Source organism: Macaca mulatta, chromosome 1, assembly GCF_049350105.2.
Source record: "Macaca mulatta isolate MMU2019108-1 chromosome 1, T2T-MMU8v2.0, whole genome shotgun sequence".
Classification (NCBI taxonomy): Eukaryota; Metazoa; Chordata; class Mammalia; order Primates; family Cercopithecidae; genus Macaca; species Macaca mulatta.
This window is the reverse complement of record NC_133406.1, coordinates 146,261,553-146,279,075: the sequence shown is the minus strand read 5'-3', so window position 1 is coordinate 146,279,075 and position 17,523 is coordinate 146,261,553. Positions and strand designations below refer to the sequence as shown.

The following is a 17,523-nucleotide window of genomic DNA, read 5'->3' as shown; positions in this document are numbered from 1 at the left end:
AACTAGGTCTTTACTACCAATTCCTTTGACCCTGCAGCCTGTAATAAGGTACCCTATCCTGACCCCTCCCTACCCCCACCAACCTTGGTTGTATGGAAGGCGATAGTGTGCTATTGATTTGATAAATATTTTTTCTTCATTTTTCACTGTAGTGGTGGTTAATATGATATAGTGAAGGTCTGATTACTTTGGCCACTGGCTGGGGTTGCCAGATTTGGCAAATTAAAATCTAGGATGCCTAGTGAAATTTGAGTTTCAGATAAACAACCATTTTTTTTTGTTTCGTTTTGTTTTGTTTTTAGTGTAAATATGTCCTGTGCAATATTTGAAGTAGGGTATGGGTATGCTTATACTACAAATTATTCATCGTCTGAAAATAAATTTTACTGGGTGTCCTGTATTTATCTGGTGACCCTACCACAGGGGAAGTTTTACCCTTACCCTTTTGAAGGTGGGGCAGGATTTGAGAAGGGGATTTGGGGTGAAAGACCCCTTTGTATTACCTTCTCAGAGCCAGACTGATTCCAGGAAGGCCAGGCTCATGCCTGCAGTGCGGCGATTATTTGACAGGTCAGAGGCCCCTTGGTGCAGGACACAGAGAGCCCCCATCCACCAGTTGTTAAGCTGCACCCCACAGCCTTTCCTAGCTTTGGGCTCCTAGTTCTGTGCCTTTCTAAGAAGATGTCAAGGGACAACAGATACACAAGGCCCTTGGCCCAGTGCCTTTCAGCAGCCCTGGCACGGTGAGAACCCCTCCCCACTCGGTCTGGTCCTTCAGAGCACACACAAGCTCCACCTCGGGCCCACGGAGGGGAGGGAGGCGCTATAAACTGACACTTACAATGTCCCAGAGGAAGTTGGTCACCCAGTAGGTGGTGGGGCTCACTCCACTGATAAACTGGAGGTGCTTGGATTTGTTCACCCGCTCCTGGATCAAATAAAGGACAAAGCTGGCTGGGACGAAGGACATGGAGAAAATCACGCAGATGGCAACCACAGCATCCACTGAAGTGGTCAGCCTGCAGCAGGTCCAGAGACACAGGGAGAAGGCGATGAAGAGGAAGGAGCAGAAGGAGGAGAAGTTACAAAGTCAGGCTTTGGGAAGGCCTTATGCCTACCCAGGGGTGGCCTCCAGGTTCCCCTTCTCTACCCTGAAGCTGTCACTTCTCTAAACTGTCTTAATCCATATGGACCAAGGTTAAATGGGTATTTGTGGGTTGCCTTTCTGTTTCATGTGAATATTTCTAGACAACATTTCTTTTTATTATATTCTCTAATTATTTTTATGGTGTATAGAAATATATGTATATATTAATCTTATGTACTGCAATGCTCTTATTAGCTCTAATAATCTGTCTATAGAGTCTCTTGAATTTTCCATGCTGACAGACATATGGTCTGTGAGATTTATCTTTTGTTAATCATCATCTTGTTAAATCACATTTTCAAGAAGTACGTCATAACACAAGGAAATGTTCATAATGTAAATTTAAGTGAAAAGAGGGCAGGTAAGTTGTACAGGGGCTTGGTTCTATTTATCCTTTCCTCAACCAAATATAAGGCATCTGGCTAAGGGATAAGTTGGGGCTAAAGTCAGCCTGAACTTTATGTACAAGCCATAACCCCTGGCATGGGACAGTGTCCACCTACAGAAAAGAGCACTTTTACTAATTTCCACAAAGGTATCCTATGTGGTAGCCACTGCCCTGATAAAACTACAGATCGTATCATCCATACACGTAGTAAGCTTAGAACAAATGACTGGAAGGAGACACACGAAAGTGTGGCTGAGTGAGAATTAACAGAGGACAGTCTAGGGCCCTAGGGTGTTCAGAGGAAGACACCAAGGAGCCAAGGCCCAAGTTTTAGTGGATGACCCTCGCATGTTCACTGGCACTCAGCATGTGCTAGGACAGTAAAATCAGAACCCCACAACCTTGCAGAAGTTTGCACTAACAAAGGCACTCCTATCAACCCCTCCCCCATGTAGGCCTCAAATAGAGTGAACATAGTACAAAACGCACAAGACCACTGTCTCCACTGGCTGAAACTGTGCAAGAAGAGCCTCAGCGTGAGGGTAGCAAAGCTCTGTCGACATCTCCAAAGTATGCTCTTCTGAGGAAATTCCTGGAATCTAAGATAATTACTCTGAAGGAGCTGAAAGGTTTACTGAACTTTGCCAGTTCCTGGCAGCTGCTTTGCACATAACAAAGATAATAATTGTATAAGCTCCAGCAGAAACTTGCTATCAAGAGCCAAAAGGGAATGGAACCAAATGTAAACTTACTTTCCACATAAATGTGGGGGAGAAAGAATGACCAAGAGGTCTGGCACGTGAGGCGTGAGGCACTTATTTGAAAGTCATATGTTCATATGTGCCTGACTAAACAGCATTACCATCCAAACCAGCACTTCACAGTGGTGAGAATTCTCTTGGGATGTTGAAAGAGTGGAGAAGGTAACAAGAAAGTGGTGAGGCTGGGGCCGTGGTGGCTTACACTGTAATCTCTGAGAGCTGCTCCTTGGTCAGGTTCAGGGGTTGGCTAATGACGGTGATTCCGTACTCCTCGGGGCTCCTGTCCTTGGGCAGGCTGGCCCGTAAGATGGCGTTGTGGGCCACGTTGAGAAAGCTGACCAGGGCATGCCAGCCTTTGTTATTAAACCACACCTAGAGGGTGGAGAGGACATCTGAGACGTTGCACTAACAGCTAGTTAAAGAAGAATCAGTGAAGGAAAGGAAATTTGAGAAGCTGGAAGGGTTTGGTAGCTGGAAGACATTCCTTGCTAGATTTCAGCAGGAGGAGGGAGGGAATTCAATGAAGGTGGGAAAGTACAAATAAAATAACCAGCTCAGGTGAATTTTCAGCTCCAGAGCAGATTACACACAGGTCAAGTACCTTAATGTTGTCTTCAGTTTCTAAATGTTGAAGGAAATCAGGTATTTCTTTAGAGGCCTCTCTAGTGATAGGGCCCTAAAAACCATGTAAACAAACAAACAAGAGGGTTTTTGTTTTTTTTCCTGTTATCGCTCATGAGAGTTTGTAATTCATGGTAATTAAGCAAGTCAAAAATCCTACTCAAATCTCCAGTCTGTTTACATACCCCGCTCACATTCATGATCCGGCCAAGGTCGCTTAAAAACCCAACGAGCGCTTCCCCCGTGACGGGGATGACTGGGAGCTTTCCTCCGATGGAAATTCCTCCATACCTGGCGAGGGAATGAGAAATCCTCAGACCAGCGCCACGAACTTCATGCCTACTAGTAGTAGCTCTCTCGGGTTTTGTAGGGAAATGTGGACTTCCAGGGGAATTGCCTGAACCAGCAAGCAACATGGCTCCATTTTACAAACCAACTTTTAACTCTTTTCCCACTGCTGCTGCCTCTAGGAAGGAGTCCAGACCCTCATCCTGGCCTCTGAGGCCATTCTGCATCTTGTCTGTGCCCCTTTCCAACTTCATCCTTCCTCAGCCCTTCCCTGGAGTGGCCTATTCTGGACGTATCGAGTCACTCCAGAGTTCCTCGTGGCCCGTACTGCCTGTGTGTCTCTGTCTTTGCAGGGCTGCTAGCTCCCCTTGGCACCTTTCTCTTTGGGAGCATTCAGACAACTCCAGGTCCTCTTTCACATGTCATCTCCTCCCACCCCAGCCAAGGACTCCTTTTCTGTGCCACCCCTGTGCTTTGAAGCTACTTCTAGCAGCACAGGACCCATCTTCATCCTGTCATCCCTGTCTCTTGGGGCTTCTGTGCCGCACCCCTGTTCAGGGAAGCCCTTAGCCTCTCCTGCCTGGACTTGTGCTCTGCTTCTTCACTGGCCCTGGGCTCCATCTCCCGTACTGGCCTGCAAGTCTGAAGTGACTGTGCAGAAACACCAATCTGAGTGCATCACTCCCTGGCCTGAAACCCTTCAAAGGCAGAGCAAAAGCTAAACTCAACAGAACAGAATGAATTAGCTGGTCACACAAAGCAGAGGAGGAGCTCTTTCTCAGGGCCTTGAATCACTGCCTCACTCCTACTTTCTGTCTCAGCTGAGGCCCCACAGGTCCCTCTGGAGAGCAATCCTGAAAGCCAGATTTCATGTGTATGGTCTAGAATCTGCCCAGGAAAGCACATCCACGCCAGCCCCACACCTGTTCTGGAGGTGCAGTTCCTGAGGGAGGCTGGGAGGCAGCAGGCTCCTAGAGTCCCCCTTGATGAGGCTCCAAACCTCTGGAATCATTTCAACCTCCAGGATGCCTCAGGAATGGGGTGGGTCTGGGGCTGGCCCACACTCCCTGAAGCTTAAAAGGAATGGGCCAAGGAGTGTCCTGGGTTTAGGCTACAAGGCTCTCTTGTTGGAGTATTATAAACTGTTATATACTCAGAGGTTTTAGAAGCTTTTTTGGGGTGAGAATGCTCTGAAACGCCTCATCAGGGAATGCCACCCCCACTTATATCCTCCAAGAAGAGACACCACTTAGTGTCTTCTGAGTCTGGGATGTCCCTAGACACATATTCTTCAGGATGTGTCTTGTGACTTCCTGAGCACATACTGAACAGCCCTTCAAAATGGCTGTGAGATGTGCCTTTTAAAAGTGTGCGATTATTTCAACAATGAATCAAGCTGAGATTTTAATTCTGATAAAAATAGTTTCTTACCTCTGTTCATTGACCCAGAATTTGCTCTTTAAGCTGAAAGCCAAAACAAAATAATGCAATGAATACCACAAGTACAGCAGTGCTGTTAACTTTTCCTTCCCAAACATTCATTTTGAAGACTGAAGTCTCAGTCTTCAGGGGCATTTTTGCATTTTCTGATACCCAAGCAATGTGGAAGCCGTCCAGCCCTGGGACATTGCCTGAATACACATGCAGAGAAAGGACCTATGATTTCCACCACTGGCTCTCCAAATTATATCACGCATGCTGGACTTTCTGAGTGGTCCTGTTGTCAGGTCATACGTCAGGTCAATATGCCCGATCTGGATCCAGAACACATGGCAACGACCATGTCAGTGTGGAATGAAGGCTGCAGCCTCCTGTCTTCCACTCTGCACAAATGAGACTCTAACAACCACCTGCACACCTGGGGGGAGTTCTGACTCACTCCACAGCCCAAAGTTAAGGCACTGACATTCAGTCAATCAAGGGTAAAGTGACAAAATGGGAAATGAACAGATGCCAACTCTGGACCCCAGAGCTCAATCCCATGAACTGTCATTGTCATCAACCTTTCAGTACACATGCACAAAACCCAAAATTTCATACTGCAGATTTGCTGCTGAGAACTAAGTTTGGGATGGTTACTGTTTGTTGCATTCTCTTTACTCTGCTTTTATTTTGGGGCTTGGATGGCGTTCTTTATTTTGCTAAGTGCTTTCACCATCTGCAGTGTGTTCTAGTTAATTAAGTCAATTTATCCCTTGTTCAGGGCTCTAGCAGGTGAAGCCACAGAAAGTTCTACTAAAGTTAGACAGGAGGTTTTATCTTAAAGTTCCAGAGTCTGTGCGGACTGGACCACACTTCCTTAGGATCCTCTCTCCTGGCATGGCGTGCCCCTGTCAAGCTGCTTGTTCTGATACGGGCTCTCAAAGCTGTTCCATTCTGGGTGGGGCCGATAAGAACAGCTGGAGAGCCGAGAGAGCTAGATACTTGTTGACAAGTTCATTGGCATCTCAAAGGGCAGTGATAACAGATAATTCACAGTTAGAATATGACAGCTGCAGCTGACCTGGCTCGCCCTGGCCTGTGCTGGATTCAGATACTATCCTGCTGCCTATTTTCCACCCTATCTTTTTCCTTTCTCTTTTTTGCCTCTAACTTTTTTTCTTTTTTTCTTTTTTTCCTCTACCTTTTCCCCTATACTCCTCCACTTCCCTCCAAATTTTTACTCTCTCTTTTAACTAGTTAAAATATGTGGCTACATTTTTGAATAACTTCTATGGTCTTCTGATACAACTTTTAATAATACGTGGGTTAAAATTTAAGACTGCTTGCCCTAAATGTAAAAACAAACAAACAAACAAAAAGAATTAATCTTAAGTTACATTTTACTTGTATGTGCCTCAATTGCTTTTTTATGTTGAATGAGGTGCTTGAATTAGATAAAAAAGAAAAAAATCCACTGCCCTGATCATAGATAAATTGTGAGAGAAAATTTTCTTCTGTCCCTAGTCAATATCTTCTACAGGGAGCCAGGATAAAAAGCATAAAAGGATTTCCTCTTACCTGCTTCTTATAAGAGCAGGATACGTTTTTACCAAGAAGTCGGAGATGTTCCTGTCCGTCAGGTCTTGTAGAATTTCCGTGCTGCGCTGTGTTCTCTGAGGTAATGAGACACCCACATTAATTACCTTGGAACCTGAGGACTTACAAGCAGTTTGTGAAACTGCTTGTTCTCCTCCAAAAATTGTTTATGGATTCAGCTGCTGTGAAAATACTAAATAAGTACTGGCATCTCCCTAGTTCTCACTTCAACGATGTGTAACTCATCTTTGATGCCTCTTTTTTTCTCCAATCCAAGACAGGATGGCATCACTCCAAAATAAATCTCCAATCCATCTGCGTTTCTCCAGCTCCAATACTGCCACCCTACCCAAGCCACCACCTAGACCACTAGAGAAACTTCCACACTGGTCTGCCTGATTCTGTCCTTTGTCTGCCAACTTCCGTTTTCCACCCAGCAGCCAGCTTGAGCTATAAAAATATAAACCCGAGCACCTCAGTCACCTTGCTTACTTATCCACTCCCATAAACCCTAGGATCAAATCTCGACTCACTACCAAGTCCCATGTGGCCGACGTGTGTGGCCCTGCCCCTCTCTGAGCTCACCTGCCGCACTCCCCTCGCTGTCTCTCAGCGAGCACCTCTCTCTCCCGGCACAGCTTTGTGCTTGGCTGTTCACTCTGCCTGGGAACTCTACCTGACCCTCTCATGGCTTACTCAGTCCAAATTCTATTCCTCGGAGAAATGTTCCTGTTTCCAGTCACTCTATATTGTCACAGACTGTTGTGTTATCTTGATAGCTCTCATCTCCATCTGAGAATTTCCTCCTGGTGGATCTGTTTATGTATGGTATCTGTCATCCCCCGCACGATATCATTTTGGTGAGAGCAGGGACTTTGCCTGATTTGTGAGCTGTTGTGTCCCCAGCACCCAGAATAGTCGTGGCATACAGTTGACACAGTCGATTTGTGACATTAATGAAAGAATTTGAATAGTGCCTTACAAATTACAAATCACTTTCAAAATACATCTAGGACTGGAAGCTAGTACATTGAAAGATTTTGGAAAATTCAAAGGTGCATGGGTTTGTCCGCCAGGTGGCAATATTACTGCAAATCTGGGAACACATTGCACTTAGTTTCTCTTATTAGCCAACTTCACAGGTCAGTCATGACCCTGGGTAAAAGCATTCACTCTGTCAAGGGTGCTGCCCAGAAGTAGTTGAGGGGATTTTGGTGGCATTACACGGCCATTATTACGCACTATTCTTTCCTTTTTATACACTTTCTGTCTCCTCCCCTGTTTTCCCATTTGACTTGCCTCTTCTTTAATTCACTCTTTTCACCTTGTTTCTTTCTCTCCTGCCAGGAGGAGAGTTGGCATACCTAACGCTCCCTGTGTGTCGGGCACTATGTTAAATGCCCTGTATACATGATCTCACTTCATCCTGACACCCTTTGAGAGAAGAATTTTTAACTTAATTTACAGACAGAGAAACAGAGGTTCAGAACAGTTAGCCGACTTGCACTGACTGGGCTGCAAACTTGCAGGTGGGTGGCCCAGGGCCTAGGAGCTAAGTCTGCCTCTGTCTCCTCCCTGCTCTTTTCACTCAGTCACCTGCTTCTCAAGCTGAAAATGGCACTTAGAAGACCTGCCAAGCTCCCCTGGTGGAATCCAGGTTGGAACAATTGCTACTGGCTGGGATAGCTTACGATAAATTGTTTTATAAAAATTCTGCCTAATAAAATATTTGTGTAACCCTATTTCCACATATTCTAGAAGTTAGGGACAGAGTGCTTCACCTCAGCACCCACCACATTCAAAGAATGTTAGAGCAGGGAGGGTCCCTGGAGACCATATTGCCCCACTTCCCAGATGAGAACAACTGATTGCCTCTGAATCAGGCCCACACCCTCTGGACTTATTCCAGGCTGAATAAGGACTGTGTTTGAGTGGCTAGGGTGACAGATGTGAATAAGAGTGTGGGTTTGTGAGTGTGTGTGTGAGAAAGAGAGAGAGAGAAAGATTGAGAGAGAATGAGAGATAGAGAGAGAGATTGAGAGAGAAAGAGTAAGAGAGAGAGAGTGAGAGAGACAGAGAAGGAAAGAGAGAAAGAGTGACAGAGAGAGAAAGAGAGAGAGAGAGCGCGCGTGTTGCTCCTGTGCATATTCGTGGCATTCAGTTTTGTTCCAAGAGAAGGCATGTATAATAGTGAGGGAATGCAGAAGTGAAAGAAAATTGCAGCAGGAACTTTGGCTTGCCTTTTTCCAGAACTTTGGCTGTAACATTTTGTCCAGGGACCAAGGACCAACACTACTGAAAATAAGTTTCTAAGCTGCACGGACAGCGTGGAAGTAAGGATTCATTTAGGAAATGAAACACCGTGTAGGTAGGCTTGGCCTCCCCTCCCTCGCCCTGGCCAAGAGCTCAGGGTACAATATGACAGCCTTGATGTCCTGAGGCTGGAGGGTTTTGAGTGGAGGCAGCCACAGGGGCCCAGAGCACTGACAACAAAGCAAACAAGCAAAGCTTCCTCTTGGGGCACAGAGGACTGAGACAAGCTCCTCGGGTCCTTCGTTTGGAATCCCTATGATGCAGCAAATGAGCTGTGATTCAAAGAGAGAATATATTGCTTAAGAAATATAAAGATACATGCTTTAGAATATAAAAAGAGCAGGGATTGGGTGTTCTTGGTATAACACCATTTATAAGCCAGATTGTGATAGGTGCGGTGGCAAAATCTAGTTGCTCCCATTATTTGCTCCTCCCTGCTGCCTTAGCCACAGGCTTTTTTCTTGGGTCTGTAAGTGGAAGTGCTATGTGGGAGCTTCAGAAAACCTTCCCTAAACATAGCACATGTGCACACTCTGCCCTCTGTTTTGCTTCATCCTTCTTCCATTCCGCTGCCTAGAAGACAGCTCCTGCCACATTGGCTGATGGGGCTGAGGCCATTTAGTGTGGAGGAGAAACAGAATAGAACATCATGCACCATCCATGTAGACTTTTAGATGAGTGAGGAACAAGTTGTGTCTTGTTTTATCCACTGTTAGTTTAGGGTTGTCATCACTTAAGTTGAATCTAATTCTAAATAATTCCTTGCCCATATGATTTCATTAAATCCTCATAATAATATTATGAAATAAGCAGTTATTCCCAATTCACAGGTGATAAAATTAAGGTTCAGAGAGGTCAAGTAGCCCACCCAGGGCTCTCCGTGTCCCATACCTGTGCTGTCCCACCACACTCACAGCCTCTTTGGGAACTGTTTATTCATTGACAAATCACTGGACAGGGCTGTCTAAGGCCCAGCCCTGGCAAGTCAACTGGGAAGCCCATTATCAACCAGGGACACAGCCTTCTTCAATGTCTCTAAATCCCCCAGGAGATGCTCACTGTAATCTGTTCTGGACTTTAGAACTCCCAGGACAGGGTGCTGCTCAGAGCCAAGATCACTAATGTCCCTGCAAAAGACGGACGCTGGTTGCACATGTATTTGTGTACATACCTGCAGATGTTAGAGACACAGCATATGGAGAGCTTCTTAATTAAGACTGTTAATAAGTGTGTAAATACATTTGCATTTGAATGTACGTCATAGCATTGCTTATAATGGTGAAAACTAAAAAACCTAAGTGGCCAATAATGGGAGATCAGTTTAGGCCAGGTGCGGTGGCTCACGCTTGTAATCCTAGCACTCTGGGAGGCAGAGGCGGGCAGATCACTTGAAGCCAGGAGTTCAAGACCAGCCTGGCCAACATGGTAAAACCCTGTCTCTACTAAAACTACCAAAAAAATTAGCCAGGCATGATGGTGCATGCTTGTAATCCCAGCTACTCGGGGGGCTGAGGCATGAGAATTGAACCTGGGAGGCAGAGGTTGCAGTGAGCCGAGATTGTACCACTGCACTCCAACCTGGGTGACAGAGTGAGACTCTGTTTCCAAAAAAAAAAGGAAATTCGAACAACGGGATGATATACAGATATTAAAAATGATGCAGATTCTATTTATTGACATGGATGCATGTTCATAGTAAGTTATGCAGTAAATCAGATTTCAAGACAATATTTTGAATATAATTTGTTTGGGTGGCTGCAAACCAAACATTATTGGTGATTATATCCAAGTGATGATTTTTTTCCTTCCAACTTATCTGTGTTTTCTAATTTTTATATAATGAGCAGATATGACTTGTATAATTTTTGTAGTGCTTAAACACATTTTTCTCCTAGATGGAATAGGAAGTATCTGGTGGAAAATGAAGCTTTTGGTGAGTGGCTTCCTCCAGTTGGCAGCCACAGTGCCCTGCGGGGAACCCCTCCCAGAGGGCGCAGGGAGTTTGGTTTAGTCCCCTACTCAACTGCCAGTTTGAAATGTTAGTTTGCGAGAGACTCAGGAGATACCAGGGACTCCTCCTAGTCCCCATGTGGCAGGCAGACCTGGGGCCCTGTTGTTTGGGGGTCAGGTACCTGGGGGGGTGGGAGGCCCCCGGCGCCCTCGGGGCACTCTGGCAGCATGGTGAGCTTCTCCCTGGTGCTGCACCTGCAGGACGGCGAAGGGTTGGCCTCTGTCCATTTCTGCTTCTGGAACAGCTGGGTGATGTTTGGGGACACAGAAGGAGTCTTCCAGGGTGTTGAATTGCCACAAGGGTACTCCCTCATGGAAGACAAGAAAATATTCCACAATCAGCCCCAAAGTTGATGACGAATCCCTAGGCATAAGAAATAGTGCCCAACCCTTTCCTCCTCCTCTTTAGACCCAGGTCCTTTCTTATTCTCTTGGAGGCTGGTTTCTGCTCAAGCAATATCAAAACTAGGGTTTTGTTGACTGACTAGGTGTGGGGCTGGGGAATAAACATCTCTAGCTTGTGGACCATTCATCTCCCTTTTTTCTCCTAACAGCTCTAGCTGTTGAGAGACACAGCAACCAAAAGAGGAATTTGAAATTAGTCTATTTTCGTCCTTATTGACAGTTTTGAAAAAGACTGAGTGAGAAAAGTTAAAACTATATTGAACTTTTAGGATTCCTGGTGGATGTCAACGGCCCTCGCTAACTCCCTTCTCCAGACTCATAACAATCACGGGGTACTGGCCACTATGTCACTCATGCCATTCAAGGCCCAATTACACAATAGCATAACCCCATTTCCCTCCCTCCCCTCTCAGAAGCCTTTCAAATAAGTTATGGGGAATCATCTGTCAACTCAACATAGAACTTCTACGCTGAGAAATATAGAGCTGTCCAGTGATGCGGGGGCCTCCTAGGAGGCAGTGGATGCCCCGCACACAAGTATGGAAGGAGAGGTGGGGGGGTTGCTGGTCAGAGATATGGAAGTGACCAGAGGAGCAGGATTGAGTGGGGTCTCCCCAGTGCCTGCCATCCTGAACCCCACCGTCGGGTCCTCCCAGGGGAGCTAGTCTTGTTAGGACAGGGGCGCGTAGGGACTTACGGAAGCCACCCTTCCTTCAGGCAGCGGTTGCCAAAGCCTGGCTTATTCAGGAGGACGTCTGCAAGTACCGTGAGCTGCTCACTGCCCGGCTCATCCATGCTAGATAGAGTGAGACATGTGACTGGGACAGAGCAGACACGTGCCAACAACATGCAACTCAGAGCCTTTACTGGATAGCTGCTGTGTGCCAGGTATGTATTGGAGGCACTGAATGCTGCCTTGGGATGGCGCTAGCTCTCCTGGGAGTGCCGTACGCTGCCCAAACACTCGCAGTGGTCTGATGGCACGTCACCTATGCCTCAAAAAGATGGCGCTTCAACCCACTCACCCAAGCTTTGCATTCCTTTCCCCGCTCGTCCTTCCCAAGCAGTCCTGCCTGCCTGTCCACTGGGATCACCTTTCCAAGCAGTGGCAGATACATTAAGTTCCTTTCTGCAGGGAGCCCCAAGACCCCTCCCTCATTGGTGAAGGTCCCAGTGAAGTGGGAAGGTCAGGGCCCTTTCAAGCAGTGTGTGACCCAGGCGCCCCAAACCCACGGAGGAGAATGGTGACTCCGAGTCTGCGCACCTGAAGAAGGTGTACTGCTGCCCGTACATCCAGGGGTGAAGGGTCAAGGCAGGGTATTCGCCAAAAGGAGGGATAATGATAGAAAGCATCAGAGCCAAAAACACAAAAGTGGCTGGGAGCACGATCTGTGGGAGAATAGACGTGGAATAAACATGACTGTGGCATGGAGACGTCAGGCGCTTGTGCACACACATCTTCATTCTTTTAAACATTTATCTTGCAGCCTCCTAATCAGCCCCTGGTGGAGAGGGTTGGGCTTCTGGGAGAACATAATAGGCAGGGTGCGCAAAGCTAAGATGTGCAGAAGAAAATAGAATGTTCTGGTGGCCACTGAAGAATCTGAATGAGCCCAGTGTTCCGCCAGACGTCGAAGGGCAGTTCAAAGAGTGAGTCATATGACTCGCTGTTCTTTGAACCAGAGCTTCTTTTTCTAAATTAAAAAAACATTAAAAGAAAAAAGAAGACAATGACTTTGATATGTAGGGTCACTGCAACAATGAATGAAAACATGACTTTACCCCTCACTGTAAAAATAAAAACAATATTAACATTTTCACTATTACTCTATTTTCTTTGCTAAGGGAGGTCCAACTTACAAAGAAGATTCATGTTACCAAGAATCAAAATAAGGGTTTGGAAAGCGGGAAACAAAGCCGGCAGAATCTAAAGAGGGTGCTCCTCGCTGAATTAGAACCCATGTGTGCAGGAACACTCAGGAGAGGAGGGGAAGGCTGGGAGGGGAGCCACTGAGCTCAGCTAAACACCGACCGACAACAGTACCTGTGCCAGGAAGTCCTTGTGACTGCGGATGGTGTGTTGGAATCGCTTGACCAGCAGCGCCTGCACGTGCTGGAGGACCAGCTGTGCCCCTGTGTTGAGCTGTGGGCCTGGGCACTCTGGCTCTGGGTGAGCAGCTGGAGCCCCAGGGGAGCAGACATTGGAGTCCTGGGGTGTCTGTCCGGCCTTCTCTCTGGGACCCAAGCAGGGGTGTTGGGGGTTGATGTTTTCTCTTTTCTGCTGAGCGCCGCCTGTTTTGGGAGATTGAATTAATAATTTGGAAGATGCCTGTGAGGTCTGGATCTCTAATGCCATTTTTTTTTTCCTTACAGCATTGGTTTTTCTCTTCATTTAAGTCAGCAATGAAATACCAGGCTGGTAGCTTAATCATCTTTATAAAAGTCTACTTTCCAGTGTAAATTACTTATACAGAGAAATTATATAGATTCACCTGAAATTGCCTTAAAATTCTCTATGAACATTAAAGAGAACGAAATAGCTCTAAAAGCATTGACATGGAGAGGTTTAAAATATGTAACTTAGTTAATTAAAAAAAAACTGGCTGGGCACGGTGGCTCATACCTGTAATCCCAGCACTTCGGGACCTGAGGCGGGTGCATCATTTGAGGTCAGGAGTTCGAGACCAGCTTGACCTACATAGTGAAACCCCCTCTCTACAAAAATACAAAAATTAGCCAGGCATGGTGGCAGGCACCTGTAATCCCAGCTACTCAGGAGGCTGAGGCAGGAGAATCACTTGAACCCAGGAGGCAGAGGTTACACAAGCCGAGACTGCACCACTGCACTCCAGCCTGGGTAACAGAGCAAGACTCCCTCTCAAACAGCACAGCACAAAACAAAACAAACACACAAAAAAACTAAGGTGCAGGTCAATATGTGTAATACATTCACATTTATGTTTAAAATTCATGTATCGTACACAAACAAAAACTGACATCTTATGTACACACACACACATAACTGTAAAACTCTAAAAGAATGCCCGCCGACTGTCAGCAGAAGCTGGGGAGGAGAATTGGATAGAAAGGGGGAAGGAAGTGAGAAGTGAGACTTTAGCCTTTTGTGTATTATATGAAGTTTTAAACAACAAAATACATTCAACTATTACCTGTGCACTTAAACAAATGAAAAATCAGAGTCAATGTGGTTCTTTCTGAATTCTTAGAGAATACTGAGAAGTGGTAGAAAAATTAATGAACTAAGAGTTCGGGGACTGAGGTTTGAATACGAATTCTTACAAGATACATAAATTTGGGGAAGTGACTCAATCTGCCTAAATCTTAGTTTTCTCAGACTCCTCATCTGTAAAATGAAAGTGAGGTTAGGCATGGTGGCTCATGCCTGTAATCCCAGCATTTTGGGAGGCCAAGCTGGGAGGATTGCTTGAGCCCAGGAGTTTCAGATCAGCCTGTACAACATAGGGAGACCCCGTCTCCACAAACAATTAAAATAGGAATTAGCCAGGCACGGTGGTGTGGGCCTGTAGTCCCAGCTACTTGGGAGGTGGAGGTGGGAGGACCCCTTGGCCCAGGAGGTCAAGGCTGCAGTGAGCTATGATCGGGCCACTGTACTCCAGCCTGGGTGACAGAGCGAAACAATATCTCAAAAAAAAAAAAAAAAAAAAAAAAAAAAGGACCATTTCACAGGATTGTTTTGAAAATTAAATGAGATAACACATGGGAGCATGCTCTAGAAACCATTGCAAATTGTCGGTTATGTTGAAGCTATAGTTTATAGTCACTGATTAATGCTCATTTGCCAAACAACTATTGCTGGACACAGAGAGCCTAGAGGACACTTCGTTGGTCCCTAGCTGCTTCCTTAACCCTCCTCAAGCCCCCCAGGACAAGGACAGTTGTAAAGGGAATTGGGTCAGCTCAGTCATCCTTTCAACTACATTTACCTATGATGTGCCAGGCCTGGGAATGCGAAGGCCGGGTGGCAGCCCCAGCCCTGGTACCTGCAGTCAGAGGGGCGAAGTTCTGCCGGTTCTCGGTGCCAGAGCCCCAGTTCTGCTGGCTCCTTCTCCTGATCTGGGCTCAGATTTGATGTCTGCTATGGCTGGCCCTCCCTCTGGGAGGATCCCTGCTGCCCCTCCTTTTTGCTGGCTGATATCATCTCAAACCTCTGAGCTTTGATCTCTCCCTGAAGGCTCCATCCTGACTGGAGCCCACTGACATGGCCAGAGCTAAGGGTTCCAGGCCTATTCAGAATCGCCAGTTTGCCCCTGGTTATCTGCTGCTTTCTAGTTACTGACTGTGAGCCACCCCTTCAGAGGAGGCATTGACCCTTGTTGGAGGCTGCACAAATGTTTCTGATGATTAGGCATAATTGAAACCTGTCAGTAACAATAGGAACCTGTGATCAATTAAGCAGCTGACCAATCGTTACCTCCTGCGCCTTGCTCTTGTTACCCAGTAAATAACGACGGGCTGCAGAAGCTTAGGGGGTTGCCTTTACTCACTAGAAGCAGGAAGACCTTTTCTTCTTCTCTTCTTCCCGATGCTAGCCTTTCCTTAAAAGAGTTACTTTGGTTTTTTGTTATCATTTCTATGTTCATTCCTTCGTTCAGTCTTGTATGATGTTCTCAGGCAGTAACAGTAGTAACTGCTGTAATGACGGTCTCAAGTAGTAACCGTGGCAGTCAGCCACAGACCCTGTCCATGCCACGCAATGTGTGACCCCAATGCACAGCTACAGGTTCCTTTAAACTCTGGAGACAAGGTCAGAAAGTGACATCCTCTAAGACTGAGTTAATTCAAAATAAATGTACTTAGCCCTCTGAAGAGTGGCTGAGAGTGTGGCATTGAGCATCCCAGATTTGAGAGCCAAGACCAGAGAGTGAGACCCAGCGGCCTGGGTGACTTTAGGCAAACCCTCCAACCTGTGAGCTCAGTTCCCCCAGAGGCAGCAGACCCCTGCCCTACCCGCTTCATGAGATTACAGTGATAATCAGATAAGACAGTGGATGTTAAGTGCTTTGAGGTAAAAGATGGTTTGTAAACCTTGAGTCTAGAGTTGCTAATTTTTAATCAGCGATCGTATACTGTTTTATAACTTGGCAAGCATCAACTCATTTAATCCTCTCAACAATGCTACAAGTAGATGCTATTATTATCTCCATTTTGCAGATGGGGAAACAGGTACAAAGAGGCTAAGTACTTACCCAAAGCCAGTAAGTTTGCAAATTATGAAGTTCAGGTTTGATGTTTGGTCGGCCTCACTCCAGAAGCTACACTCTTACCCACTCCCCTTGACTGTATCTTTGGAATATCCTGTTCTACGCTTATGCTGACTAAACAGTCCTCTGATGTGTAATTTATTCTGAGAGGGCCTATTTATCAAGATGGAATATTCGGCACAGGTACAAGGCCCTAACTCTTGAATCCAGCAAAGCTTCTGATATAAATTAGCATATTTTCATTCTGGTCTTGGTTAATATAAGTCTTTGACTTTGGGTGAGCTGAGATTATTCAACTTCTGTGTCAGCAGAGCTTGAAAGAAACTTGGGCTATGTGGTGAACTGCTCCTGCCTCCTGGAGAGAACTGCTTCCTGCTCCACCCCCACTCTGCCAGGATGACTACATCTTTTGGCCACCACATGACGTACTGGGATGGGCTGAAGCCTATCTGGGCTGGTATATGTGTCTATTGGTAGTTCTAGGCATAGTAGATAGATATTTGGGATCACTTATGAAGAAAGATGAAAACCAAGTTATCTTAAGAGCTGATTCCAGAATCCCCATAAAGAGGAAACACTCCAACAGGAAAACATTGAAATATGCCACACTGAGAAGGAGGTAACTCGCGGTTTAGGAGGTGTTAGGAACCCAGGGGCAGCAAAGGAAAATCGCTGCAAAGCTTTGCCTGCACCAGGGGAGGATTTTACAGTGTGGATGGACGCCTCGTGTTCTATCAGGAGTAGTTTCTGTTTGTGTGGCAGGTAACCCTGTCACATGTCTATCTCCCCACCCTCCACCCTCTACCGTAAACTCTGCTACACTCACAGATGCTTTGTGTGGCTGTGGGTTTGTTAAAAGTTTATGGAAGGAGCTAGTTGGTGCCCAGGCTGACACATGTAGAAGGGAGACTTCTAGAATCCACAGGAATTTTGGTCCCCATGTTTTCAAAGCCCATAGACCACTAAATAAGGGTTCAAAATGATTTTATGTTGATCTCAAAGGGGCCAGGAGACTGGCATCTGAGTTGTGTTTAATAAACGCTAAGGACTCTGCCAGCTGTCACTCATGCAGACAGGGATGGATCAGAGGCCTGCTGGAGATGACAGGAGGAGATGAGGACGATGATGTGGCAGGAACAAGGGACTGGGGACCCAGCATGAGAAGCTGAGGGACGGAGCTACCAAGCTGACCACCATAAGAATCCTCATTCATCCAAAGTGTCCCCACCCAGACCTAACTCAGTCTGTTATTCCTTTGTCACTCAAAGCCATCTAGGATGCAAAGTGCCTACTACTGGGGAGTCAGATACTATGGAGGAATATTTGCCT

The 17,523-nt window shown here is 46.2% G+C and overlaps 1 protein-coding gene across 2 annotated transcripts in view; it reads right to left on the bottom strand.

Annotated features, from left to right (window-relative positions):
* ABCA4 (ATP binding cassette subfamily A member 4) overlaps positions 1–17,523 on the bottom strand; it is a 57,029-nt gene that overhangs the window by 26,295 nt on the left and 13,211 nt on the right. For both annotated transcript variants that reach the window (XM_015145360.3, XM_077952840.1), the window contains 10 exons: positions 12,996–13,243; positions 12,216–12,340; positions 11,649–11,747; positions 10,669–10,855; positions 6,206–6,300; positions 4,637–4,669; positions 3,103–3,208; positions 2,898–2,972; positions 2,499–2,668; positions 842–1,019 (listed from right to left, as the gene is read on the bottom strand). In XM_015145360.3, coding sequence (XP_015000846.3) covers positions 842–1,019; positions 2,499–2,668; positions 2,898–2,972; positions 3,103–3,208; positions 4,637–4,669; positions 6,206–6,300; positions 10,669–10,855; positions 11,649–11,747; positions 12,216–12,340; positions 12,996–13,243 — 1,316 coding nt within the window. The remainder of the gene's footprint in view (positions 1–841; positions 1,020–2,498; positions 2,669–2,897; positions 2,973–3,102; positions 3,209–4,636; positions 4,670–6,205; positions 6,301–10,668; positions 10,856–11,648; positions 11,748–12,215; positions 12,341–12,995; positions 13,244–17,523) is intronic.